Raw genomic sequence first — 26,298 nt, 5'->3', positions numbered from 1 at the left:
TGAATTGAGGTGGAGTATGTTTGCCCATCACCAGCTAGAGCACTTCTGGGCTCCTGCCCGGTGTTGAGAGCACTTGAAAAGCGGTGAGATTCCAGGGCACTGCAGGCAGCCTGCAGGGCTGTTTTATTCTGTGATGGTTTTTGGTTTCATCAGCAAAAGTTCACCCATCGCTTCCCCCACAAAAAGGTAAGGGCAGCTGAGCAGATTGTATGGACCCATCACCCCTGTATCTTCACTGTTGCAAGGGCTTTTGCACCAGCTTCCGACTGGCCAATGCACAGAATTTAGCTATGGCACACGACTCCCTGGAAATGCATGTGATTTAGCTACTATGTGTGACTCTTACTAGGCCATTCATGGGATGCAGCCACATGCCTCCTGCTGGGAGATGCACAGGATACCACTCATGAGAGGCATTGCACTGGCACTCAGGAGATCTGGCTTCAGTTCCTGGATCCCCACAGATTTCCCATGACACTGGACAGATCAGGCAATCTCTCTGTGCCTCCATCCGTAAAATGAGGGTGATGACACATCCTGAAACTGTCCTGTCTTTTTAGACACAGGCTCTTCAGTGCAAGGGCTGTCGCTCCCTATGTGATTGTATGGTGCCTAGCACACAGCAGCCGTAAAACAGGCCAGTTCTAGGGCAGGGTGAGCAGGGCAGGCACCCTGGGTGCCTTCTTCCAGGGTTTGGGGTTTTTTCCCCTCCACTCTGGTTTTGCTTCACTGATTGGTTTGGTTTTTGGGGGGTGCTGAAAACATTTTCCACCCTGGCTGGCTAAATAGCTTGGGCCACTCATGGCCCTGATCTTGGTTATGATCTCTAGGCACCAATAATAAATAATAATAATGCAGCCACTTGATTCTCACAGGGAGAGGCATGGGCTGGAGCCACAGAACTCCCATCAAACATGCGGCCAGTTCTGAATCCACTGAAAATGCAGCTGTTCATGTCTCTCTGTCCCTTAGACATATCTACATGTGTGCAGAGGGAACTGAGACTTGCTAAGTGACTTAAACATAGTTTGATCATATTAAATGACACTCTTCCTCCCCACACCCTTAGCACTGATGGGACATCCTGTTCAGGAGATAGGCTAGAGATCCTATTGTTCACCCAGGAGGAAACACCTAGGCAGAAAATCTGCGTGTGACCATGTAATTATATCGAAATCCAAGGATTCGGTACCCAGGAAGACACTGGAAATCATTACACAGTATGAGCCTCAGTGAGAACGTTACTTCAGACCAATTCTCTTTCTCAACAGATTCAGCTTTATTGTTATTTCTTTATTTGACATGATTCTTAGTGCATCCTTTCAAAGAAACTATCAAACTGTACAAAGAAACAAAGAGATCAAAAGAAGAGGTGAGGTAAAAGAAGAGGTAAAATTGGGCGGAGGCTTTTAAAGTGGTAAGAAACATTATGGAAACCCAATAGTCTATAAACTCTCAAAATTTGACAAGAGTCCAAACAAATCTCTTTTTTTCCTTAAAAAAAAGCTGCAAAAATATAAACTGTAAATTACTGTAATTAGAAGCTACAAGATCCTTTAAAACTGGAACTTGGTTACTGTGAACATGCCTAGAAAACGAAATGAAAATAAATAAATAAAGTGCCATGGGCCTTTGAAATGCAGTGGAATCATTTCTATTACAACAGCAAATAATTGGACCACAGACAACAGAATGAAACAGAAACACAATATCCCGTTGAAAGAGTATAGTATGCTCAGCAAAATGGATTTAAGTACAATACAAATGGACAGGGGTTAGGTTTCCCACCTGCCCCAGTCACGTAGCGAAGCTTGTATCTGCAGGACTGCTGCTCAGATGGGGCCTCCATCCAAAGCGGCCGAAGTTATGGACACAAAAGAAGCAGTGGTTCAGCTATTTAGTTTAATAAGCGTCAACAGTAGAGCAATGTGTCACAGCAAAGCCATATGGGATTTCATTGCAAAACAAAAAAGAAACAGAGGCGACTGCATTTTTAAAAACATTCTGCTACATTATGAAGCCCCCTGTATTTTCGAATCGCCTTCCTGACAATGCTTCTCAGTCATCTTGCCTTCGCAGTGTTGGACCTTGACATCCAGTTTCAAAACCATTTAAAAGTTTCCTTATATATATTTATTTATATATATTTATATGTATAAAAACCAAGCAATAGTGCCCGAGATACCACTATTGCCACGCACAGATCACTTTTTGCACGCACATGGTAATAACACTTTTTGATTCTCAGTAAATATCCCGCCAAACCTGTATTATTGCAATATGGAGAATTTTGCTCCTCGATGTTGTGTTTCTTCCTGCTGTTTTGTTGTAAGTGCTGCTGGTGCTGCAGACCTGCTGCTGGTTGTTAAAAAGGAACAGATTCTAGACTCCGAGAACTTGTCATGTCTCCATATTGCCAGAAACTGCAGGAGTCCGGAAACTCCAGTGATGCAAGGGAGAGCTGCTGGAGAATGAGCAGCCCAGCCCTTGTACAAAGAATGTGTCCCTTTATTGTATGCACACAGGGAGCAGTAGTAAATGAAATACTGAAGGGGGTACAGATGTGAAGAGAAAGTAGAGAGTCAATGACACTGAAATCTCAGGGCACTGGGGAAAAATTAGGAAAGTGTAAAGCTTCTTTGATTTCTTTCGCTGGATCAGAATCCACGTCTTGTACATCTACCGGTTTTGTTCATATGGTTTCCTAGGTATAATTGTGCTCATCGATCTAGTCAAGGAGTACTAAGCCTCACTGATTGATTTCGCCTGCACTAGCGTTACCTGTTAAGTGTTCTGCTCTATAACGTCCTTTTCCACCTTGCTGTGTACAGACAAGTGTCCTTGGCTCAGGGAAGGGCTTGAATGTGTCTTCCGCAAGGAGATATCATCAGCTTCCACCATGAAAAGGCTGGCTTCGATTTTCTCCAGATCATCTGTCCCAACTTTTATCTTCACGCACAGCAGGTTAATGTATGTCTCGTAGCGGCTCTTCTGCAGAGGGAAACAGAACAAGACAAACAGCTGGGTAATAGGGAAGGAGTGGGGCAAAGATGTGCTGAGAATGCTGAAGGTATCCAAGAATGAGCTGGGGCAATCATCTATCACCTGCATACAACAATGCACCGGGAGAACCTTTTTGCTTTCAGGCAGGGTTCAGTCAGACATGGATTGACTCAACCTTGTGGTATATAAGCGTGGTGAGAATCAAAGCAAAGAGTGGGATTGTTGCTAATAGCAATATGTTTATTCTATGCCCACTGTGCAATAAGCCTTTACCTATGGGGGGGAAGGATAGCTCAGTGGTTTGAGCATTGGTCTGCTAAACCCAGGGTTGTGAGTTCAATCCTTAAAAGGACCACTTAGGGGTCTGGGGCAAAATCAGTACTTGGTCCTGCTAGCGAAGGCATGGGGCTGGACTTGATGACCTTTCAAGGTCCCTTCCAGTTCTAGGAGATAGGATATCTCCATTATTATTATTTTTTTACCCATATGTAAATACACCAACACTGGTGAAAAATTAACCAGTAACCATAATAGTGTTCGACTCTCTGATTTCTTGTGACGGTAACTACAATCTGTAGGAGGAAGTATTAGTTCTAATATAGACTCATAGACTCGTAGACTTTAAGGTCAGAAGGAACCAGTATGATCATCTAGTCTGACCTCCCACATGATGCAGGCCACAAAAGCTGTCCCAACCCCTTTCCCTTGACTCTGCCGTTGAAGTCCCCAAATCCTGTGGTTTAAAGACTTCAAGTAGCAGAGAATCCTCCAGCTAGCGACCCCCGCCCCATGCTGCGGAGGAAGGCGAAAAACCTCCAGGGCCTCTGCCAATCTACCCTGGAGGAAAATTCCTTCCTGACCCCAAATATGATTTTAGATTTAGCTGTGTGCCATTAACTGGTTCATGATTACCCTTAAATGCTCCATTTTCCTTTTGCACTTTGTATTTAATTTCAAGGCTAGATTAGGTCAGTTTTTTGTGGTCCCTCCTAACATGTAAGTCCTGCTGCACCTTGGACCATCTTCACTGCCTTTGCTGGACCTTCATAACCTCTGTGAGCTGCCCAGACTGGAGCACCATGCTCCCAGGGTGACATTCCCTTGTTTCATGAGTTAACTGATACATAGCACTGGCTCTCTGCATATGGGTGAAGTTCAGATGAAGATGGGCCATTCTTCACCTTAATGTGACTCTCAAGTGCTCAGTATTTTCTACCCCAAGCCCACTTTGGGCATCTTTAGCTACTGCCCCACGTGGCTCCATCCATCAGGATTTTCCTAATGGACCTATGCCCAGGTACTTTTTCTTAGAGAACCCTGTATTTCAGAACCCATCAGCGTAGGTGAGAGGTGTAAGTCAGTGATTCTCAACCATGGGATATGAAGAGGTCTTCTAGAGGGTACATCAACTCATCTAGATATTTGTCTCATTTTACAACAAGCTACATAAAAAAGCACTAGTGAAGTCAGTACAAACTAAAATTTCATGCAGACAATTATCAGAGGGGTAGCTGTGCTAGTCTGTATCCACAAAAATAATGAGGAGTCCGGTGGCACCTTAAAGACTAACAGATTTTGTAAGCTTTTGTGGGTAAAAAACCCACTTCTTCAGATGCAGACAATGACTTGTTCATACTGCTCTATATACTATACACTGAAATGTAAGTACAATATTTATATTTCAATGGTAAATGAGAAAGCCAGCAATGTTTCAGTAATAGTGAGCTGTGACATTTTTGTATTTTTAAGTCTGATTTTGTAAGCAAGTAGTTTTTCAGTGAGGTGAAACTTGGGGATACGCAAGAGAAATCAGACTCCCGAAAGGGGTACAAACATCTGGAAAGGTTGAAAGCCACTGGTTTAAGCCATTTTTTGCCAACAAGGAAGTGTGTCCTTTTCCACTGAGCCAACTGACATTCTGTTTGCGATTGTGGGTCAAGTAGATTGTACGCAGGGCTCAGGGACCTGGGTTCTGGTCCTGGTTCTGACACTGGCTTCCTGGATAACCTTGGTTCACACCCAGCAAAGCTAGAAGCTCTGGCCCTCTGTGGGCTCTTCCAAGGTTGCAGAATTTGTAGGTAGCCTAGAATCCTTGGAGCAGCTTTTATGCCACTCCTCCTGTCAGATGTAGGGTGTCTGGCTGCTGGAGTGGGGTGTGACCATGGTTTTCCGACTGGTCCCCTGGAACTGCTGGCAGTTAGTGTAAGTGAGACCAGTTAGACCCAGGACTGGGGGAGTGTACAGGTCTCTTAAAGCCAACCTTAGCCGCCACTCTGGTCCAGACAGAGGGTCTGACCACCTCCTTTCTGCAGGACAGAGGGACAGTTCAGGGGCCAGGACAGTAGGCTGGGATTTGATTTCTCTCTTTGTTGTCTGTTTTGGAAATTAATACAGAAAATCATTTTATTTAAATTTCAGTGCACAAAAAAGAACATTGCCATCAGTACATACTGCCCTGCCCGACTCCACGGGCCTCGCTGCACGCGCATACACATACACACACACACACATGCGCACAGACACAGACATGCACACACACAGAGACCCACGCACACCCTACATCACGCACACAGACCCACACACACAGACTCACATACACAGACACACATGCACACAGACACACACCCATACAAATGCACACATACACAGACACACAGACACACACCCATACAAATGCATACACACACAGACACACACATAGTCCCCTCCTCTCACACACACACACACACACACACAGACATGCACACGCACACAGACACACACACACACGCACGCACAGTAGCTATTCCAGGCTTATCAACTCCCATCAGATTTGTCCAAGGACTCATTTATCACAAGAAAGATGAAAGCTCCTTTACCTCGAATATTAAGTAATGCTCTTTCAGCCTATATTCTTCAGCCTCTTTTGACTTGAGGCTTTTCTCTACAGGATGTAATTTATGCTCTGTTAATTCGTCTGCAATCTGCCTCATCTTACTTTCATGGGACCTCAGCTGTTCCTCCTGTGGAGAGAAGCAAGTCAACTGTTCAGATGTACTAATATGCAAAAACAAGGGCAATGCCAGATTGCAGACGTGGGATTCTTCTTTTCAAGGACGTGCAACATCCAGCTGGAGCTGGGCTTGTGCTCTGTGCTGGAGCCAAATGAATGCATTCAATTCCCAAACTCACCTGAGAAGTAGCAGCCAAAATATGGGCCCCTGAGGAGGATCAAAACCCATCAATCATTACTGTACCTCTGTAATGCAAATATGAACGGGGCCATGTCATTTAACACCCACCCAGAGCTGGCTGCATTTCCTGAACTGAGGTCTAGCTCCTCAATGTGATTTAGGCTCCCGGCATCCATCGAGGAGCTGCCTCAGTGTCTTGCTCCTTCAGCAGAACTAGGCATTCCCCTCTGACCTGCAGGATATCTGCCCTTGTGACATGGTATCCCATTGGCTAAAGGTGGAATCCCCCTCCCTGGGGCTCAGTCCTGTAGAGAGCCAGGTTATTGCTCTCTCTCCTGCTGCTGAGGTGTGTTTGTGTTGTATTTGCTGCTCACTGGAGAGCCCTATACAATGCTACAGTGTGCTTGGTATTCTCTGTAGAGCAGTACCAGCTACATGATATCTGCCTCTTATAAAAGCCCATTTCAGAGAGCAGATACCTGCCCCGGGAGTAGCTGAGCATTTTCCAGCAGCACTGCCTCCTGTCATTGCCAGACCACTGCACCAGTTTACCCAGATCAACTGCTCCACTTTCTCCCTGGGGCTCTAATCGCTGATGAGATGGGAGCTCGGAGCCGCCCCGAGCTCCTTTGTGGGCTAGCGCTTGCAGCGCTGAACAGGATGCAGGCAGCAGTAATGTGCTGGATTCAGTTCAGGGAGGAAGATCACTCGAAAAGTCTGCGAGAGTTTAGTTACTTTGATTGGCACCGTACCAGGAGCAAAGGCCCAGGAACCCCAGGGATGGTTTCACAGAGCAGAAAGGTGGATGATGGCAATGGAGGGGGAGTGGTGGCTGCAGACAGGACCAGGCTGCTAAAAGGGTCTGTGTCACTCTCGGCTAGGGCTAGCTGGAACACCAGTTCAGGTTCACAAAGGAATGGAAAACTTTGGCATTTTGCTTTTGTTCTGCACCTGAACCAATTTTTCACGTAAAGACACGAGAGAGGTCCCAGAATGGCCAGCTGGTTCTGACACTCCTCAGGGAGCTGGGCAACCCACGATGAAGGGCCTGTTCTGTCTGCTCCCAAGCAGGGACTTGAACCTGCATCTCCTACGTTCTAGCCACTGGCTAGAGTCAGCCCCATCTCTTGCTGTCTCTCCTCTGGGACCTGTTCCACTTTGTATAGCTAATAAATATTCATTAGGACAGCAGAGACTCTGGCACCATAGCCCAATGGTAAGGGAGCCAGCTGGGACGTGGTTCAGGTCCCTGCTCCAGATCAGACAGCTGAGGGACTTGAAGCTGGGTCTCTCCTATTGCAGGTGAGCGCCCTGACCACCAGCCTGTTCTGGGGTGGTGTCTCCATCTTTGAGAAACTTTCCTGTTGCCTGCAAAAAGGTCTGGTGTCAGTGGCACTTTGCAACAAAAAAATGTTTGGTCGAAAAAAATCCTGACCATCTGGACTCTTGGCACAATGTTGCAGAAAGAGCATGATTCAGGATGGCCTGATGGGCACAGGGCAAGAGGGAGCAGGACAGAACCAGACAGCAATGGCTGCACGATGCTAAGACTGGCTAGAGCTGAGCCCATGGACATCGGAGACAGGATGATGCAGCATCAAGACCATGGCAGCAAATGATGGAAGAAAAGAGCATGAATAAGGGCAGCAAGAATGACTCCGAAATGGATCCTAGACATTGCAGATGGAAAAGCCCTGCTGTATCAGTGATGACTGGCTCCACCTGAGAACAAAATATGGCATCTGATTACTAAACTAGTTCTCAACGGGCACCTTTAAGTGCTGGTAGTAATAATGTATTCTGATGTTGGCTCTATAAGCTACTGACTTGAAAATTAAATGGGTCTTTCTTCCAGATGCCATTCCCACAAGAGGCAGAGACGACTTCTACTTGCTGCATGGACTGCCAGTCACAGGACAGCCGAGAAAGCTGCCTGAAAAGTAACCAGATAACCACTCCTGGCTGCACTTTACAAAAAAAGGAACCAATTACTAGGCATTGAGGGCCCAATCTGGCTCCACTGAAATCCGCGGGCGTTTCGCCATGGAGGTCAATGGGAATAGGGTTGTGCCCTTTGCCCCTGGAAATGGTGAGAAATTGGGAAATGCGCCGAGCAATGGGAGACACACTCTCTGAGAAGAAGGAAGGATTTGGGGGCCAGAACAACCAGCCAGCAGGTTGAGTGTTTTCCTTGAATATGGCCATGTGTGCCAGTGGGCTAATGGGTCAGCATTTAGTTACAACAGGATACTGCGCTACCCGAACACATGCCTTCTGGGTATCTTATTCCTGCTCTGGGGTGGAACGAAGTGTGCAATGCATGACTGGCTGAGCACGTACGCATACCCAGGTTTTCATGAGACCGTGCCCACTCTAACCACGTCCACTGCCCTTCCAGCCTCTATAGACTTAGGCAGGCACCTTTCAGTGTATGCAGGTTGATCCTGCAGTGGCATACAGGTGCGCACATTAGGAGCCAGGATCAGACCCTGTGATTTGCCATGGTGGACCTCAATCTCAGCCCTGCAGATAGGTGGGTGTGACTCACAGGATAGCGTTTATCTGTTAATCGCATGAAGGCTGGGAATGAACCTGAAACAAGCAGCTGATCTATCCTGGCCACATTCAAAAGCATACCCGGCAGCTCCCAAAATCTCATGCTCAGCACTGACCTGCTTTCCAGCCCCTCCCCCTCGCGCATGCATTACCTGGCACAGCTTAGTCATTGAAGATGGCAAGAGGGGACGGCAGAATTTCTTCATGGAGCATATGGCAGCCGGGAAGGCGGGGGCAGAGAAAATAGCAGCCACTAAGTTTATTCTCAGTATCCAGGAGAGCATTTCTTCTTTGCTTCTGTGACAGGGAGAGAGAGTTTGTTTCTGTCACTGCGCTCAGCCCTGCGTGCATTAGGGTTGGTTCTAAGGCAGCCCGTTCTCATGCAGCCTTGCTTTGAAGCCCTGTCTTTCTGCGAACCTTGGATTTGTCGGGTTTGGAACCGAGAAAGTTACCGCTAATTGGAACTGGTTCCTTACTGTCTACAGGATTGTCAGTTACATTTGCTTTTCCCCCTGTAAATTGTCCCAGTGAAAGCCAATAAGACTCCAGCTCTCTGCCTCCACTTTGTCCACACAAACTGACCTACGCCATTCGGTTTTATCCCCAGGCCATGCAGCAATGCCAGCTTCCCATCGATGGGCTCTGCCCTGGTTCTGCACAGCCTGTGTCCCGGGCTGAGAGGGGAATTGAGTCTATGGTCCATTCAGTTCCTGGCTTTTCTGATGAAACAGCCAACAAAGGCGTGGATCATTGCGGATTTGTGGTGGGGATTTGATGCTGTGGAATCCTGTTCACTAGGGACTCACTCAGATCTAGCAGACAAGAAGATCTGTTGGTCTCAGCCCTTGTGATCGCTACCAACCTGGGCTAGATCCAGACAGATGGCCTAGAGGTGACAGACTCCATTTTCCTATTAGCAATTCCCACAGGCTTTAGTCACATAGAGCCTAGGAGAGTCGAAATCGCCACAGGATTTGACCATCTACTGAAGGGTTAGAAACAAATAAACACAGCTGAGAATGTGAGCTCTGGCTTACCTGATCACCCACGGCTGGGCCAGTCCAGTGAGAAATACATTCCATTTCCCTTCAAGTGAGGTCATGGAAGCAAGACACATTTGTAACTGAATTGGGCCTTAAGCATGGAATATCCTGCCAAGCCATCCAAAAGTGCAAACCTAACAATGAGCTCTGCTGTGGACCCTGCCTCCTGCCAGGTGGGCATGCATCCCGGCGACTGTATGCAGTCCATGGTAGCCGGGGGCGAAGCACAAGAGGGGCAGAGAAGTGCGCCACATCCCAGACCCTTATTCCAATGCTGCAGTTCCCCAAGGCCTGATTCTGATCTCACTTGTACTGGTTTTATGCTGCTGTAACTGCAATGGGAGTTACACCTGATTTGCACGAGTTTAACAGAGATTGGAATCAGGCTCCTGAGTCTGCGCGATGGGTCGGAACCTCTGGCTTTTGTTCTGACTGGAAATACACTGTAAACAGCCTCATTCTCCCAGGCCTTGATTCTGATCTCCCTTGTAGCAGTGTCAATCAGAATAATGCCATGGAAATCAGTGGAGTTACCCCAGTGTAGAACCAAGTAAGTGAGACCAGAATCAGGCATACAGCATTGTGGCCCTTCGCCTTTTGGTCCTGAAAGGAACCAGCAAGTGTGGAGGCTGGAGAAAATGGCCCCCCTACACAAATGGAAACAATACCAGAATAATGAACTGGCAAGGAGTTGGGGCCTAGTCAATAGCCCTGCATGTGACTGTGGGCTCAGCACAGGCCTCACCAGATCTGGGAACTGACAAGCCTAATGACTGGAGTGGGGGATTCACGTCCTACATCTCCAGGGCTAGGTCCTTCCTGAGCTCCTTACTCTGCTTCTGCTCAGTCTTTATGTGGCTAAACCCCATCTGAAGTCAGTGGAAGGGTCCTTAAGTCAGGGCTGAGGAACAGCTGAGTAAGGAGCTCAGGACCTGACTCCTACACATCAAGGATTGTCCACAACTTTGCACCATCATTTGCCCCTGTGGAAGGTGATTTAAAACACGACCATTCAATTTGATCCCTTATTACACCCCCAAAAATTGCCGGTGCCCAGAAACCAGCCTTGAGCCCCAGCTTGGTATTGTTCACATGAGGAATAAAATCAGCCAAATGGGAGTCACCTGGGCTGCACTACAGTACTCACGGAGCTTGGAAGAGAAAAACTCTCCAGTCAGCTGTCTTCAGCTTGAGCACGTTGGATTTTTTGCTGTAGTCAGAGGCTTTGGTGGCTAAGGCGTGGTGAACTCGGATGGCGTTTTTCAGATCCACTTCAGAGAGATCTTTGTCAGGTTTATATTCATCCTGTTACAAAGGAGCATTCATAGGATAATGACAAGGCCGGCATCTGTGGGTTTCCTTAACAAACCTGCCCTTTTCTCTATCCTGTGCCATAATGACAGAGTACCGAGACCAGGAAAAGGCTCCCCTCTACAGTAAGTGCTGAGATGATAATGCTAATAATTAACGACATTCTGGCACCTTCTTCCATCATTACATTCACCAGGAAAATGACAGGTGCCACATACCCACAGCCTACCAGAGAACGGACAATACGGGGTTCGTCCTGAAATCTTTATTCACGTGAGTAAAGCCCCTTGAAAGTGAATGGAACTGATTTTCAGCTGCTGTAAATTGGCTTCAGCGCATGGGCTTCTGGAGCTACACTGATTTACACCAACAGAGAAGATCTGGCCCAATGGCTTACGCTTTCCCTCGCAATAGGAGGAAGCGCAGTATTAACCATTTGGAGCTAAAGGGATGTCTCCCTTCAGATGTGCATTGAGAGTCCCTGCACTAAGTTCAAACACAACCCAAGAAAGCTGACAGGAGGTCAGGTTTGAATTGCTTACCCTACCCTCTGTGTCTCTCTAAATATTAGCCTTGAGATGTTCCTGCCACTTTACTTGGCATGTTCCCGTGTAATCCAGTACAGGAGCCCTGGCAAATTGCAACAAGGTCATTGCACTCATATGGGGCTCAGAGAGTTTTCCCAAATGCAGATGATTTCAAAACTAATGAAAATAATCATAATAAATAATTAATAAATCCTCATTGCTGTTGCCACTTTTGTCCTCAGATCACACAGTGCCTTACGAAGATGAGAGATTAACCCCTGTGCATTTAAATTCCCCTTCAATCCTCAAAATAAGGCTTATATGGACCTTAAGTGGTGCTGCTTGCCCTCTGCACAGGGATGAATTTCACCCTTTAATGCATTAAGTTCCACTCACAGTGCAACCCCTTTAGACCATAGCTGTGCATGGCAACACTGCATAGCTGTTTAGGACAGGAAGTTAGGAAGTAAACGGTATTCAACTGAAACTGCAGGGAGTGTTCAGGAGGAAGAATGCAGTTACCCTGGCCGGGGTGTGGTAACCCCCCTGTTCTTATGAGAACAGCCAGGAGATCTTGGATGACAGAGAAAAAAGATCTCGGTTTTATGACTTGACAAGAGATGACACCTCCAGCAGCACCGAGTCCCAGCACTTTGCTGGGACACTGAATAAGAAAGAAAGGAGCCACCCTAATGAGTCAGCAGCACCCACAGCAGTGGTGCCCAAACTTTTCCTGTCACCCCTCCCCCTTACCAGTAATGGAATCTGTCCATGCCCTCCCCCCGCCCATTACTGCACAGTTGGCTCAGAAGGTGGAGCTGGGGTGGAACAGGGGATAGAGAGGACCTGGGGCTAGAGGTGGAGCTGGCCTCGGGGCGGAGAGGGAATGAGAGTAGAGCTGGGCTAGAGGTGGACCAGGGGGTGGAGCGGCGCTGCGGTTAAGGCCAGAGGTGGGATGGTGGTGGAGCCTTCTGTGGCTGGGGCCAGAGGTGGGCTAAGGGCAGAGTAGAACTGAAGCTGGGGCTGGAGCAGGGCTGGGTGGCGGAGTGGGGGTGGGTGGCGCTCCCTCCCTACCCCCGAGGGCTGGCCTGGGCTCTGCTGTGTGCCACCCTGAACGTTCCTTCATTCCCCCTGGGGGGGCACGCCCCACAGTTTGGGGCCCACTGACCTAGAGTATGATGTGCTCTTTACAGGTCTTCTATCTAAGTACAGATCAAATCCATTTAGCTTGTAAGTGCTCATGGAATCACACACCGGGGTGTAGTTACAGGGAAGCTAAGGGGATGTCTACACTGCCGTTAGAACCCGTAGCTGGCCTGTGCCAGCTGACTTGGGCTTGCTGGCCTCGGGCTAAGGCGCTGTTTAATTTCGGTGTAGATGTTCAGGTTCGGGCTGCAGCCCCAACTTTGGGACCCTCCCATCTCGCAGGGTCCTAGAGCCCAGGCTCCAGCCCGAACCCACATCTAAACTGCAATTAAACAGCCCCTTAGCCCGAGCCCGAGTCAGCTGGCATGGGCCAGCTGTGAGTTTTTAATTACAGTGTAGACTTACCCTAGGAGAGAACAGGAAACCCAGACAGATAAAAGGCAACATAAAGGAACAAAGGCCCAGATCCTCAAAAGCATTTAGATGCCTGTCTCCCATTGATTTCCGAAGAATAAACATCTGCTGAGTAGGGACATAAAGCTGACAGGTAATTTCCGACACTTAAAAACTCATTTTTGGTCCGTGTTAAACTACGGCTGTGAAACATGGACATTCAAACAATTGATAATAATGAAACTACAATCCATCCAGTTGTGGTGTTATAGACCGTGGATAGACCGTGTCACCAAGGGAAAAGTATTGGAGATGACTGGACTCAGCAAATGCTTGTCAGAGATCTTGTGAAAAGAAAAGTTCAGTGCACGGGGCACATTTTAAGGGGTTCAGTGTGCAATGTGTGATGAAGGGGTACTGGTGGCAGAAGAACAGGGGGCAGAAAAAGAAGATCTTGGATGGACAAAGTGGTATCCTGGATGGATCAAAAGGACCATTCATCCACAAGGAAATTAGCAGAGGATTGCACAGAATGGGCTGCCATGGTTGTGACCTGCTAGTACTGGAGATGCCACACAAGAAGAACTCCCATTGATTTCAGCAGGAGCTACGTGCCTTTGAGGAGCCAGGCCTACGCACTCGGGAAGTCTAGTGAAGCACTGAGATTAGTTACCGAAGGAGGGGATGGTGCGAAGGTAGGATGGTGTGCATACAGCTGGCTTGGTGGGCCATATGCCCTCTACTTTAGGTGCTTCCATATCCTCTCTCCTCCTCCCATAATACCTTTGAGTAAAAGCACTAGCACCTGCTGGTTTTGCCATCATGCAGTTGCTGTAAATGGACATAGCTCAGTAAAGGCATTATTAAAAACTTGGCTTTGGGCACCGAGCCTGAAAACGCTTTCCACACATGCTTACTATGTCAGGGGCACTGCTCCTGTGCTGAGAGTTGGGGGCAGATGTATGCATGGCCAGGCTCAGGGCCTTAGCTGGAAAAGGAGCTGCCAAGGCTCCATTGGTGATTTCCATCTTTAAGGCCAGAAGGGACCCCCAGATCAGCTAGTCTGACCTCCTGTAGGTCACAGGGCTCTAAACACCACCCCCAGACTAAGCTAACAATCAGATTGAGAGCACATTATCACCGCCCTCAGGAGACTAAACTATTGTGCACCACAGGCAGAGAACAGGAGGGACCAAGGTGCACCCATGTGCGAGACTCCCTGCAATAGCAGGGAATTGATTAGGTGAGATAGAATCTATTAGGGTTACCATATTTCTACAAGCAAAAAAGAGGACACTGGGGGGGGAAGGAGCCCCGCTCTAGCCCTGCCCCACCCCATCCACTCCCTCCCACTTCCCACCCCCTGATTGCCCCCCTCAGAACCCCCAACCCCCCTGCTCCTTGTCCCCTGACTGCCCCCTCCTGGGACCCCAGCCACTAACTGCCCCCTAGGACCCCATCGCTTATCTAAGCCCCCCTGCTTCTTGTCCCCTGACTGCCCCCTCCTGAGAATGCCCTACGACCCTACCTGTCCCCTGACTGCCCCGACCCTTATCCACACTCCCACCCCATATTCACACCCCTGCCCCCAGACAGACCCCCGGGGACTCCCATGCCCTATCCAACTGCTCCCTGCCCCCAACAGGACCCCCAGAACTCCTGACCCATCCAACCCCCTCTGCTACCTGCCTGCCTCGACCCCTCTCCACACCCCTGCCCCCTGACAGCTCCCCCAGAACCCCAGACCAATCTAACCACCCCCGCTTCCTGTCCCTGACTATCCCAACCCCTCTCCACACCCCTGCCCCCCTGACAGCCCCCCCACAACTCCCGACCCATCCAACCCCCCCTCCCTGTCCCTGACCAGGGCCAGCTTTAAAGAGCCCAGGAATCGGGCTGCACTCCGGCCGGGGTTGCGGGGCTTGGGGCCGGGCCGGAGGTGCTCGGCCGGGGGTGCTGGGGCCTGAGCCGGGCCGGCGCTGCTGGGGCCCGAGCTGGGCCGGGTCTGGGCCAGGGGTGCTGGGGCCCAAGCCGAGCCGGCGCTGCTAGGGCCCGAGCCAGGCCGGGGGTGCTGGGGCCCGAGCCGGGCCGGGTCCGGGCCGGCACTGCTGGGGCCCAAGCCAGGCCAGGTCCGGGCTGGGGGTGTTGGGGCCCGAGCTGGGCCAGAGCCGCTGGGGCAGCCGGGCGCCGCTCGGCCAGGGCCGCACCTCCCCGGAGCTCTCCTCCTCGCGCCCCCCACCCCAGCTTACCTGCTGCTGCCTCCGCTTGCCCCTGCTTCTTTTCAGACTTCCCGCGAAGCTCTGATTCGCAGGAAGCAGGTGAGGGGGAGGAGCAGGGGGCGGAGCATTCAGGGGAGGGGAAGAGGGGGAAGACAGCTGCGGGGCCGGACGGCATGGTAAGGCTGCAGGGGATGGGGGGAGCCGGGAAGGGGCTTTGGCTGCCCAGCAGCGCTTGGCCGCTGCTTTTCTATCTATAAATAGTCGACCGGGGGGAAATCCCGGACATTTTTAGATTTTTTAAAATCCCCCCTGGACGGCTATTTATAGACCGAAAAGCCGGACATGTCCAGGGAAATCCAGACATATGGTAGCCCTAGAATCTGTATGATCCTGGCAAGTGACCCAGAGGCCCTATCTCTAGTGTCTCAAGGTGACTCTCATAACACATCACATTAGAGGCCAAAATCTATTTTTTTCCCTAGCTCCCAGTGCTACCTATTTAACATGGGATGCAGAAATCAATTTGTGTTCTCTCTGCCACTGACATCATTGCCGTTCTGTGTTCAGAACCCAGCTGCTCTCCTAAAGCTGCATTGGCTTTGCAGGGCTAACGGGAGTACCAACATCTTTGTGCCTGGGATGTAGCAGCAGAGCCAGACAGTGAGCAGATGCCAGATGTGGAGTAAGCAGGGTCCATTAATACAGAGCTGTGTTTCTCACTGTAAAAGTGCCTGAAAGCTGCTTTTCTGAAGCAGTCAGCACAAAAATATCTGGTTTGAAATGCTGCTACGTGTATGAGCACATACACCACCGGGCCTCGTGTGATAAGATGCTAAAAGGAACCATGCCAAGAAAAGTCTGGCAGCAAATTCCTACCTTCAGGTGGCTGACTCCTTAAAGGTGAACCGCAAAGAAAATCTCAGTATTGCATCACATTGGGGCGGAAGGAGGGGGGCACCTGGCTGCATACTGCTGAATGGGATGCAATTTTGAGGGGCTTTTCTCTACAGAGATGACTTAGTGTGTGGCATTTTGATTTTCCTCAAGAATTCTAACATCACAGCACATCATTGGGCTGGTCTAAAATGATTGCGGTTTTTCCACCCTGGGGATGCTGAAATCTCACGTAACAAACCATAGCCACATACATGCAGAGCTATGGTTGACAACAGGAGTTGAATCCAGGACCCACAGCACCAAAAAGGCTAGTGTCTATGGTCTGAGCTAAAAGAGCACAGGTTTGCTCATAAGTACATTGTATTTTGTTATAGGAAGGGGTACAGCTGATCAGGAACTTTCTGTCACTATGATTTTCCAATGGAAAATGCAGTGTCTCCAAAATTGAAATTTTTTGTGGGAAATTTTGCTGAATTCCATGGGAAGTTTTGCAGAAAAAATTCAATTTTCTGTCAGGAAAATCTAAATGAAATATTTTGTTTAGGGTCAGTTTGACCTGAATTGGAATATTTTTAAATGAATTTAACCAGAAAGGCTTCCTTTTAAATTAGATACTACAACTTTCAGGTACTATGGTGATAAGCATGGTATACGAACCTGCATAGAACAGAAATCAGTGAAAAAAATTAAACTGCATTTCTCTACTGCATTGCTTTATTGGAGTTGTCATTTGGTCCCCCATTGTCTCTGATGAGAAAGGCTGCCGGGAAGATTACACCTCTCACAACGCAATGTAGACCCAACTGCTCAGTCTGCCAGGCAGACAATCAGAGTAAGACATGACCACACACCATGTATTATATATACATTTCCATGAACTTCAAAAGGTCCCAGGAGCTACCCAAGTGTTCATACCTTTTGGGTCTGTAAAACTGGGCTGGGAATCTCACAAGAGCAGGATCTCTAGTGAGATTTCCAGAAGGGCTGGAAATATGGCAAGAATAACTTCTTTGGTAGTATACTGACACCTCTGCTTCCAGTTCCGGCAGAGACAAGTGACAATGAAATATAGTCTGTGTGTGGGCGGGGGAAGGAGGGGACGGAGCGTCAAAGGGATAATCTTAAAACGAAAGTGCGACTCTGTTCTGAAAAGCATGAATGTCATTGGCTTCCACATTTATTGCCCCTCACTGATTTCAGCATCAGATGTGCTTACTTCACAAGTCAAAAGATAGTTTTTCCGACTGCTGGCCCTGGGATTTGAGTGTCAAGCTAGGTAATTTCTGGCTTGTGCATCATCATTGATGGTAGGTTCTGCATTTGAAAGTTAGGGCCAGATCCTGCCAAGTTACTTGCATGTATTAGCTCTTTGGGGCCACTCTTTGTTACACATGTGTAAAGCAGCGAGCGCAACAGGGCCCTGATCCCTGATTGGGGTATATAGATACCATCACAACAATAATAAAAATTGATACTAATGGAGTCCCACTGAAGTCACAGGGTCTCCATGTAACCCTAAATATACACATAGTCTTATGTCTTTGTAGGACTGGCTAAGTAATAGACAATTTTGTCAGTGATGCATGAGGGAGAATAGAATGCAGCTCTGTCTCCCATAGCTCTGCTGGCTCTATACAACGAAGAGGAGTAATGTGCAATACACGTTTATTTATGGAGACCAAATCTGACTCAGCATGAATTGGACAAGGTTTGTAAGATGCCATGTTCACACAGACACTGTCTAGAATTGGACCACACAATAATCCTGATTCACCAACCCCTACACTTCTGTTTGACCTTAAACACAAATGCAATCCCATCCCAGTTCAACAAAGCACTTAAGCCCTGATCCAAAGCCCACTGAAATCAATGGAAAGACTCTCATTGACGTCAATGAAGTCAGGCCCTTAATCACATTTTGAACTTGGATTTAAGGTTAAGCATGTGCTTAATTGCTTTGCTGAACCAAGGCCTGTAAGTCCAAAAATTTAGTAGCAATCAAAATGTTTTCAATCAGTGTTTTTATTTAAATTTCAGTGAAAACTGATTGATATTCAGATCAAACTATTCCTTGCAGCATTTGTAGGAGTTTCACGCCAACATTCGTGTTGGTTGGTGCATCATCATCAGTGTTGTTGTTGTAGCTGTGGTAGCACCTTTTTCTTGCAATTTCATGCCTCCCTTTTTGCAGTTGTGCTTTAGTTACAATTTCCAGCCATACACCAATCTTACACTGAAAACAAGCTGAAATGCCAGTATTTTTCACTTCCGAAATGACCTAGTTTTTGTTTGGATACTGGCTTTTTCCTCAATGAAAACTAGGCCAAGTGTTGGTGAGAATATCTCTGAACTTCAGCAACCTATACTGTTAGAATGGGGTCACTTTCAAGTTTTAAATGTCCTCAGACGCTTGAATGATGAGGAGTTTATTTCATTTTATCCTAAATATTTTCCGGGCCTTTCTTTTGTGGGAATGAACTTCAGGGTATCTCGTAGTTTATCTCATCCACTTTCCCTTTCCCTATTCTATTCAGAATCTATTAAAATGCTTTAGAAAGACAAGGTGGGTGAGGTAATACCTGTAATTGGACCAAATTCTGTTGGTGAAAGATTCAGGCTTACCCAGAATTCTTCTTCAGGTCTGCATAAGCTCAAAAACTTGTCTCTCTCTCACTAACAGAAGTTGATCCAATAAAAGCTATTACCTCACCCACCTTGTCCCTCTAATATCCTGGGAACAATACAGCTACAACAACTCATTGGCTCACATTCTCCGCTGTGCCAGTTTCTGCTGGGCGTAGCTGAGGATGGTGTTGGGAGCCTGGGACCATCAGGGAATCAGCCAGCCATTCCCCTTTGTCCTGGTACACTCTCTACAGCAACTCCACATCTGCTGGGACTCCAACACGGGAATCCCTCATTTGGAAGATCCTGCCAGCTTTTTGGCCCCTTTGCTCCATCTGAAGAGCTGGATAGGAGGAGAGAATCAGGCCTGTTGAGCCTGATTCTGCTCCCTCACACAGTGATGAAAGTCAGGAATAACTCCAGTGTGAGGCCAGAATCAGGTGGTGTTATTATGGAGATGTAGCTCAGAGAGAAAAGGGACAAGGGCTTTTCATGATCCAATCTACTGATGGGGTGTGGAGAGGCTTCCCACTGGCTAAAGCCAGGGCCGGCTTTAGGACTTGCAGGGACCGATTCAAATACCCAGCGGCTGTCTGGGTCTTCGGTGGCACTTTGGCGGCGGGGGGTCCGCTCCGCGTCTTCCCGCATCACTGAAGGACCCCCCGCCTCCAAAATGCCACCGAAGACCTGGAGCAGACCCCCCCCCCACTGCCGAAATGCCGCCGAAGACTAGGAGCGGACCCCCCCGCCGCCGAAGTGCTGCCAAAGACTCAGAGTGGACCCCCCGCCGCCGAAGTGCCGCCAAAGACCCGGAGCAGACCACTGCCAGATGAGTAAAAAAAATTAAAAATTTAAAAAGGCGCGGGGCCCTCTTAGGCACGGGGCATGATTCCGGGGAATCGGTGGAATCGGCCTAAAGCCGGCTCTGGCTAAGGCTCTGAGAGTACGTCTACACAGCAACCCCCTCCCGCAGCAGCGAGTCTCAGAGTCCAGGTCAACTAACTTGGGCTCACACTGCAGGGCTAAAAATAGCACTATAGACATTTGGGCTCGGGCTAAGCCTGTGGGACCCCCCCTCCCCCGTGTCTCAGAGCCTGGACTCTCTCATCTCTCCACACAAGCCCGAGTCAGGTGTCCAAGGAGCTGAGACTTGCTGCCGTGGCTCTGTTTTCGCTGTGTAGACATACCCAGCAGCTCATCTCTGCCCTGGCTCTCCCATGCTGGGAACAGGATTCGTGCCTCCTGGGCTAGGTGTCCAGAAGTAATGCCCAGCTTGCTGATTCAGGGGCTTAGAGGAGTTTTACTTACCCTCCAGCCTGCTCTTACCCTTTAGCAAGGAGTTTGAAAACTCGCCCTTTTAAACATGCTCAGTACCATATTAGCACGAGGGAGCCCCTCTGTAAGCTGACTGCCCACCTGTACAGGCATCGGGCAATTACCGAGGGAGCGCCCCCTCTCCTGCCTAGGCCAGATCACCAGATCCACTCTCAGGTGGAAGGGCTGCAGGATCAGGCCCTCTGGACGATCCCCAAACAAGAAGCTCTTCAAAGCAGTCCTACATAATAACACTTAGCTCTTCACACACAGCCATAAATCCTCTCAACACCCCTGTGAGTGAGGTAATTATGGCTTATTATCCCCATTTTACAGTGGTGAAATTACTTGCCAAAGGCCATACAGTGAGTCAGCAGCGTGGCAGGGATTAGAGCTCAGGAGCTCTACGCTTGTTCCTCAAGACCCGCTAAGGGATCCAGAAATTGCTTCTCCAAATTGTGTTCGGACGTGCCAATCCAGCAATTAACAAGAGGGAGTCAACAACATGTGCCATCACTGCACCATTAGGTGCATTGCTTCTATCTATCTATCTATGACAAGATGAGGGATGTAATCTCTTTGGTTGGACCAAGTTCTGGTGATGAAAGAGGCAAGCTTTTGAGCGACACATAGTTCTTCAGGTCTGGGGTAGCTCGAAAGCATGTCTCTTCTATCCACAGCAGCTGGTCCAATAAAAGAGATTACCTCCTCAACCTTGGCTTTCTCCTAACTGTGAACAACATGGCAACAACAACTCTGAAAACAAGGGAGGGTGTCTCTCTCTCTCTCTCTCATTACCATACTAACTGCACACCAGGGTCCAATGGGACTCTCTGTTCTTACTATCTCATACGCAGGACCAGATCCCTGCTCCCTGGCCGAGCCTCTTTGTGCTGCGAGAGTGGAGTGAGCAGCTGGGGCTTGTCATTGTATAAGGAAATCCCCGGATGATGTAGAGTGAGCTACATTGGCTTTGTCCCACCTCTTTCTGGCTCCCCTCTAGTGCTGGTGGTATGATAGGGGCATGGCTGGAGCACCTGACACTCCAGTGATCCAGGACCAGTGGAAAGGCCCTTTGGTTTCCATTGCAGCTGGTGTAAGTTAGAGCCACCCTGAGGCTGTTCTAACTTATGTCCCAAGATCAGGGGAGAGTGGAGAATGCTCTAAACCTGTTGCCATCTCCACTGCTGGGTCCTGCACTGAGTGTAGCTTGGCTGGATGCGGCCTTAAAGGTCCAATTGTGTCCCTGAGTGTGCATACACAGCTCCCCACTGCCTCTGCTGACAGCTAGTCTGGTATTGCTCAGGGCAGAATCTGTGTTCCTTATTGTCATCATGGTCTGGAGGCTGGTAATATATAACTGATTTATACACTATCCATGGAAACCACTTCGCACTCTGTGAAATGCAGCTACCTCTGGGGTGAAATGTGGCAGCTACTTAACAGCACACAGCAACAATCTGCAACCATTTAGAGTGAATGTGAATAAGAATGCCATAGCAAACCGAAACTGCAGCAGAGAATCGTATATAGGCAGATTCCATTTATCCCTCTTGATGTCTGCCCAGGACTTTGGGGTTAATATCGCCTATAAACTGCCATGGGATCATGGATGACTACAAGTGGCCCTGACCTCAGCTTTTCCATCCCTACCAATAGAGAGCATCTTCCCCAGCATGGTGACCCTTCCCTTAGCTCCACCTGGGGGACTGGCTGAGTACTCACTAAGAAGGAAGTAGCTAACATCACCTCTTCCTGTAGATGCTGCAATCTCCCTCCCCAAGCGCTGCCCTAGCCGGACTCTGCTAAGCTGGAGATCTGCTGCAGTCCCAGCTGATGACAGCATGAATGTAAAAATCCAAACTGGCTGAGAGCAACAGGCACCAATCAATTACGATCAGCCCCTGCCAGATCTCCGAGAGCCCCGTCACACATACTCCAGGATCACCACCAGCACTACACAGACATTGTCAGGGTGTGAGCATGGGGCTGAGTCACAACTTCGTGCTGCCCCGAGGGGCCCTCGTGCCTCTCTTATATAATTCACTATTTGTTTACTTCTGTTGTGTTGGAGACGTTAATGCGATGCACGTGGTTGCCTACTCACAGGAAGTGCCCCAGAGGCAAACACGAGGATGCAACCAGTGACAATACCAAAGGACACCAGGAGTGGGGTTCTACAGCTGTTCTCTTGAGCTGGGCTTTGTGCTTTACCTCATCCATGGGGAGACACAGCGAGCAGAGTTGTGTGGTGGCCCCCTTAGGAAATACATACATGTGTACAGTCTGCCAGGAAAGAGACAGACACTCCAGCATCGATCCCTACTAAGGACCCAACTCAGCGAAGCACTGAAGCCTGTGCCTTACTTTAAGCACGTGAGTTTCCCATTGAGGTCAACAGGACTATTTGCATGCTCAGTTAGGCCCATGTGAATACCTCATTGAATCAGGGACCGACTATAGATAATGACAGGCCAGGAAAAGACCACCCTGACCCTCCACCGACCTCAGCTACAGGGCCGGCTCCAGGTACCAGCGTAGGAAGCAGGTGCTTGGGGTGGCCAATTCAAAGGGGTGGCACTCCGTCCAGTATCAGTGCGGCACGTCCAGATCTTCGGCGGCAATTAGGTGGCAGGTCCCTCATTCCCTCTCTTCCTCTTTGAGCTGCCGCCGAATTGCCACCAAAGAGGAAGAGAGGGAGGACCCGCCACCGAACTGCCGCCGAAGAAGTGGCGCGATTTAGGTTCCGTCGAAGAGCCGCAGCTCATCTTTTTTTTTTTTTTGCCGCTTGCGGCGGCAGAAAAGCTGGAGCCGGCCCTGCTCAGCTATGAAGGGCTATCCACTGCATCAGGCCCCACCAATATCCTTTCTGACCCGGCCACCTTCCTTGTGAGGACCATCCCCCCAAAGGCCTAGCCTCATTTCTCCTTCTTTAACCTCAGAACATTGCTCCTTGTATTGCCATCTTCTAAGACTGGGAAGCCTTCACTACAGCATTCCCCTGCGGATATGGAAGACGATCAAGTCCTCCACCCCGAGTCATTTGATTACATATAGTTAATTCCCTCCAGCTCTCCTTAAGAGCACCTCCTGCTCCTATGCACAAAACACGCTGGAAGTTGGAACCTGCATCATGAGAACGGGCTCAGAATCGCTGCCTCCTTCTCCAATATTTGCATCATTTTCTAGGAGTCTTCCCTTGTAGCAACATTTCGTACAGCATGAAAGAATAAATATCAGCATGGGACAGAGTTGGCCATTTTTACCTTCTGCAAATAAAGAATGGTCCCTTTAAGCACAGCATAAAACTTCTTCCATCCTCTTCTTCCTCTCGGGGCTAAAATGAAGAAAAGCAGCTCGTTACATGTGCCTGTTAACTACAGCTTCCTCTTCCTCCCTGGTAACGCCGAATGGAAGCTGCCACACCACTTGTTCCGTAGGGTCGGAGTTGGGGGCCTGGACAGAGTAGCTCCATGGCAATGCCTCGCACTACAGAGGGCCCCGTCCAGCCCTCAGAGAGGGGAGACTTTGGGCCATAACCTTAGGATTCCTGGGGTTTTAATGGGTCTCAGCGACTGGGCCATCCATCTCCATTAACAGAAATAACCTCAGTGGTTTTACTAATTGCCAGTAATTAACCAACAGATTTCAAACACATTTCCCCGTATCTCTCCTGCGCTCCCATTTCACTGCAGTGTTACTTGGCATCTATTTGCTAATGGAGCTCAAGCACGTACAGTGCAATGGCAGAATGCAGATAGGCCAACGCCGCACAGTTGAGACCCTGCATCCAGACTCTCCCCAGGTTCAGGGGCTCGTGGGGTCTGGGGTTTCGGCTGGGCTCATGCTAGAGAACGGATCTGGGTCTGGACCTTCCCTATAGCTCAGGGTGCTGGGATCCATAGTTTGGGTTAAGCCCAGTATAAGGATGGGGCCAGCTGCAAAGCTCAGCTGTTCCTGATGCCTGGGGGCAGCTGGTGGCAGTGATCTAGTTTTGACCCACCCCTTTTAGAGGAGTGGTTGGGGCTCTGTTGGGGCTCTAATCATGGGGCCAAGCGTGGGGTGGGATGGAGATACACAGCCCCACTGAGAGCCCCAGGATGTGCTCATTGCTATACCCCGAGCATGCAGAGCATTTGCACCATTCTGTGACCAGCCAGGTCTGAGTGCCCCACCTACTCCCCCACCCCCAGGCTGGTTAGCATCCCAGGGAGACAGGAGATTGCAGAGGCTGTAATTGTGGTCTTTCCTGAATGTGGGGCTGCCAGGGGAGAGCCCCCAGCCCGTGTAGGGACAACCATCACATCTCCCTTTGTTTGCAATTTTGCCACACCAAGGAAAAAGCAAAACCAGAAAAGGGGAGTGAAAAGCACTGAAATTATGTGGTGAAAGTTCTGAACTGGATGGCAGAGTTCACCCCCCTGCACCAGGGGAAATATACCATAGCACAGCCCTATGCACCATTGAAATCCTCAAAATAGGATTGAAGTGGTGCATTGGCCTTGACTTGGCCCTCTGCCCTGGGACACCCAGAAGTCAGTATATGGGGTCCCAGCTACCAACCCTGCAAACCAGTTAGGTTTATCTCTCTGCATACTTGTTTGCGGCATTCACCCAGCTCTGGTCTTGATGCTAGACCCAACTCTTACTGCATGTCCTGGTACTGTCCTCTCTGCCCTAGGTGTCCCTTACTGGCATGTCATGCTACATGCTGCGCTTCTCTTCTAACACGTACTTCTCTTCCCATCTGTATCAGCATGGGTTTTCCGGGTGAGGACGCCGTGCTTATAGGTAATTGCATTCAGCGCCTGGGGAATGTCCAGGAAAGGATTGCTGCCATCTACGATCCGCGTCACTTTCTTTGCACTGGCTCCTAGTTTGTCGTCCACGAGTTCCGACAGCGATTTTCTCAGCTCATCCTCGTCACTTGGAAAGAAACCCAGAGAAAACCTTGAACAAAGAACATTCGTCTTTGACACTGTGTTTTACCCGCTGGAGGGAACAGGCCTTGGTTCGAGCAAGTCACTCATTACAGTAGCGGTAGAATGGTGAACCAGATTGTTATATATTGAAAAGCATGGCGTGCCATGTATTTGGGGTCAAATGTGAAGGGTCAAATTCTCCTCTCGTGAGCACTGCTGCAGCCCTGTTGACTTGAATGGCACTGAACTGGGCATAACGGCGAGAAGCTTTTGACAGCCCGTGATTGTTCTCATTCCAGCTTTGTGACATTACTTAGTCAAACAGGAGACTGGCCGTTCATGTGGGTATCAAACATCCCCAGAAACATCATGGTTAATGCTAAGAAAGCATATGTGGAAGGGAGATTCAGCCTCATGCTTCAGGGCTTGGGCCCGCTATTAGAGACCTGGGTGAGATCTAATGTGGGAGGCAAATTACCCCAAATCAGCTACTGTGGGGTTCTTACACCTTCCGTGGAAGCATCTGGGTACTAGACTAGACAGCTCTCCGGGCTGGTGTAGAGTGGGCTGGAGAACATGGGGCTAGGCCCACCTGATTATAGAATGAGGCCCACTGGAGAGCAGAAGGTGACTGGAGCAAGAGGAATGAAAGCCAAGCTCACGTGGTGATGGAGCCCAGCTGGAGAAAGGGCTGCAGAGAGTCGAACAGGACACTCAGAGGAAGGAAAGCTCTCCAGGCAGGAGGCCCTGGGAGAGACCTTGATGGAAGGAGGGACTGGGAAAAGTTCTCCACACAGGGAGGCATGGGAAAAATCTTGACTAACCAGGGAAGTGATTGCGGGGTCTACACTGCAATTAAAGACCTATAGCTGGACTGGGTCAGCTGACTCGGGGCTTGTGATATGGGGCTATAAAATTGTGGTGTAGCTGTTTGGGCTTGGGCTGGAGCCCAGGCTCTGGGACCACCCCAGAACAGCCAGTGCCTAAATGGCACAACTGGGCCCACTACAAATTAGCCTGGGGCCATATCAGAGTTCAAATGTAAGCTATGCAATAATGGGCAAAAAGAGATTTCAGCTAGCAGGGATGTCACCAGGGCATCAATGTATAAGAACATCAGAACCTAAGAATGAGCACACTGGGTCAGAGCAAAGGTCCATCTAGCCCAG

The 26,298-nt window shown here is 49.2% G+C and overlaps 1 protein-coding gene across 2 annotated transcripts in view; it reads right to left on the bottom strand.

The window, feature by feature from the left end:
* Positions 1-2,490: 2,490 nt before the first annotated feature.
* The window catches only part of PSD2 (pleckstrin and Sec7 domain containing 2), a 171,226-nt gene continuing 147,418 nt past the window's right edge, over positions 2,491-26,298 (bottom strand). For both annotated transcript variants that reach the window (XM_034779779.1, XM_034779780.1), the window contains exons 10-15: positions 24,943-25,133; positions 23,474-23,544; positions 10,923-11,080; positions 8,885-9,029; positions 5,862-6,005; positions 2,491-2,991 (exon numbers count right to left, since the gene is read on the bottom strand). In XM_034779779.1, the coding sequence (XP_034635670.1) occupies positions 2,785-2,991; positions 5,862-6,005; positions 8,885-9,029; positions 10,923-11,080; positions 23,474-23,544; positions 24,943-25,133 (916 nt within the window). In that variant the 3' untranslated portion in view covers positions 2,491-2,784. The remainder of the gene's footprint in view (positions 2,992-5,861; positions 6,006-8,884; positions 9,030-10,922; positions 11,081-23,473; positions 23,545-24,942; positions 25,134-26,298) is intronic.

This window comes from Trachemys scripta, chromosome 8 (genome assembly GCF_013100865.1).
Source record: "Trachemys scripta elegans isolate TJP31775 chromosome 8, CAS_Tse_1.0, whole genome shotgun sequence".
Lineage (NCBI taxonomy): Eukaryota > Metazoa > Chordata > Testudines > Emydidae > Trachemys > Trachemys scripta.
Note: the sequence above shows the minus strand (reverse complement) of the source record. Positions and strands in the feature narration are given on the sequence as shown.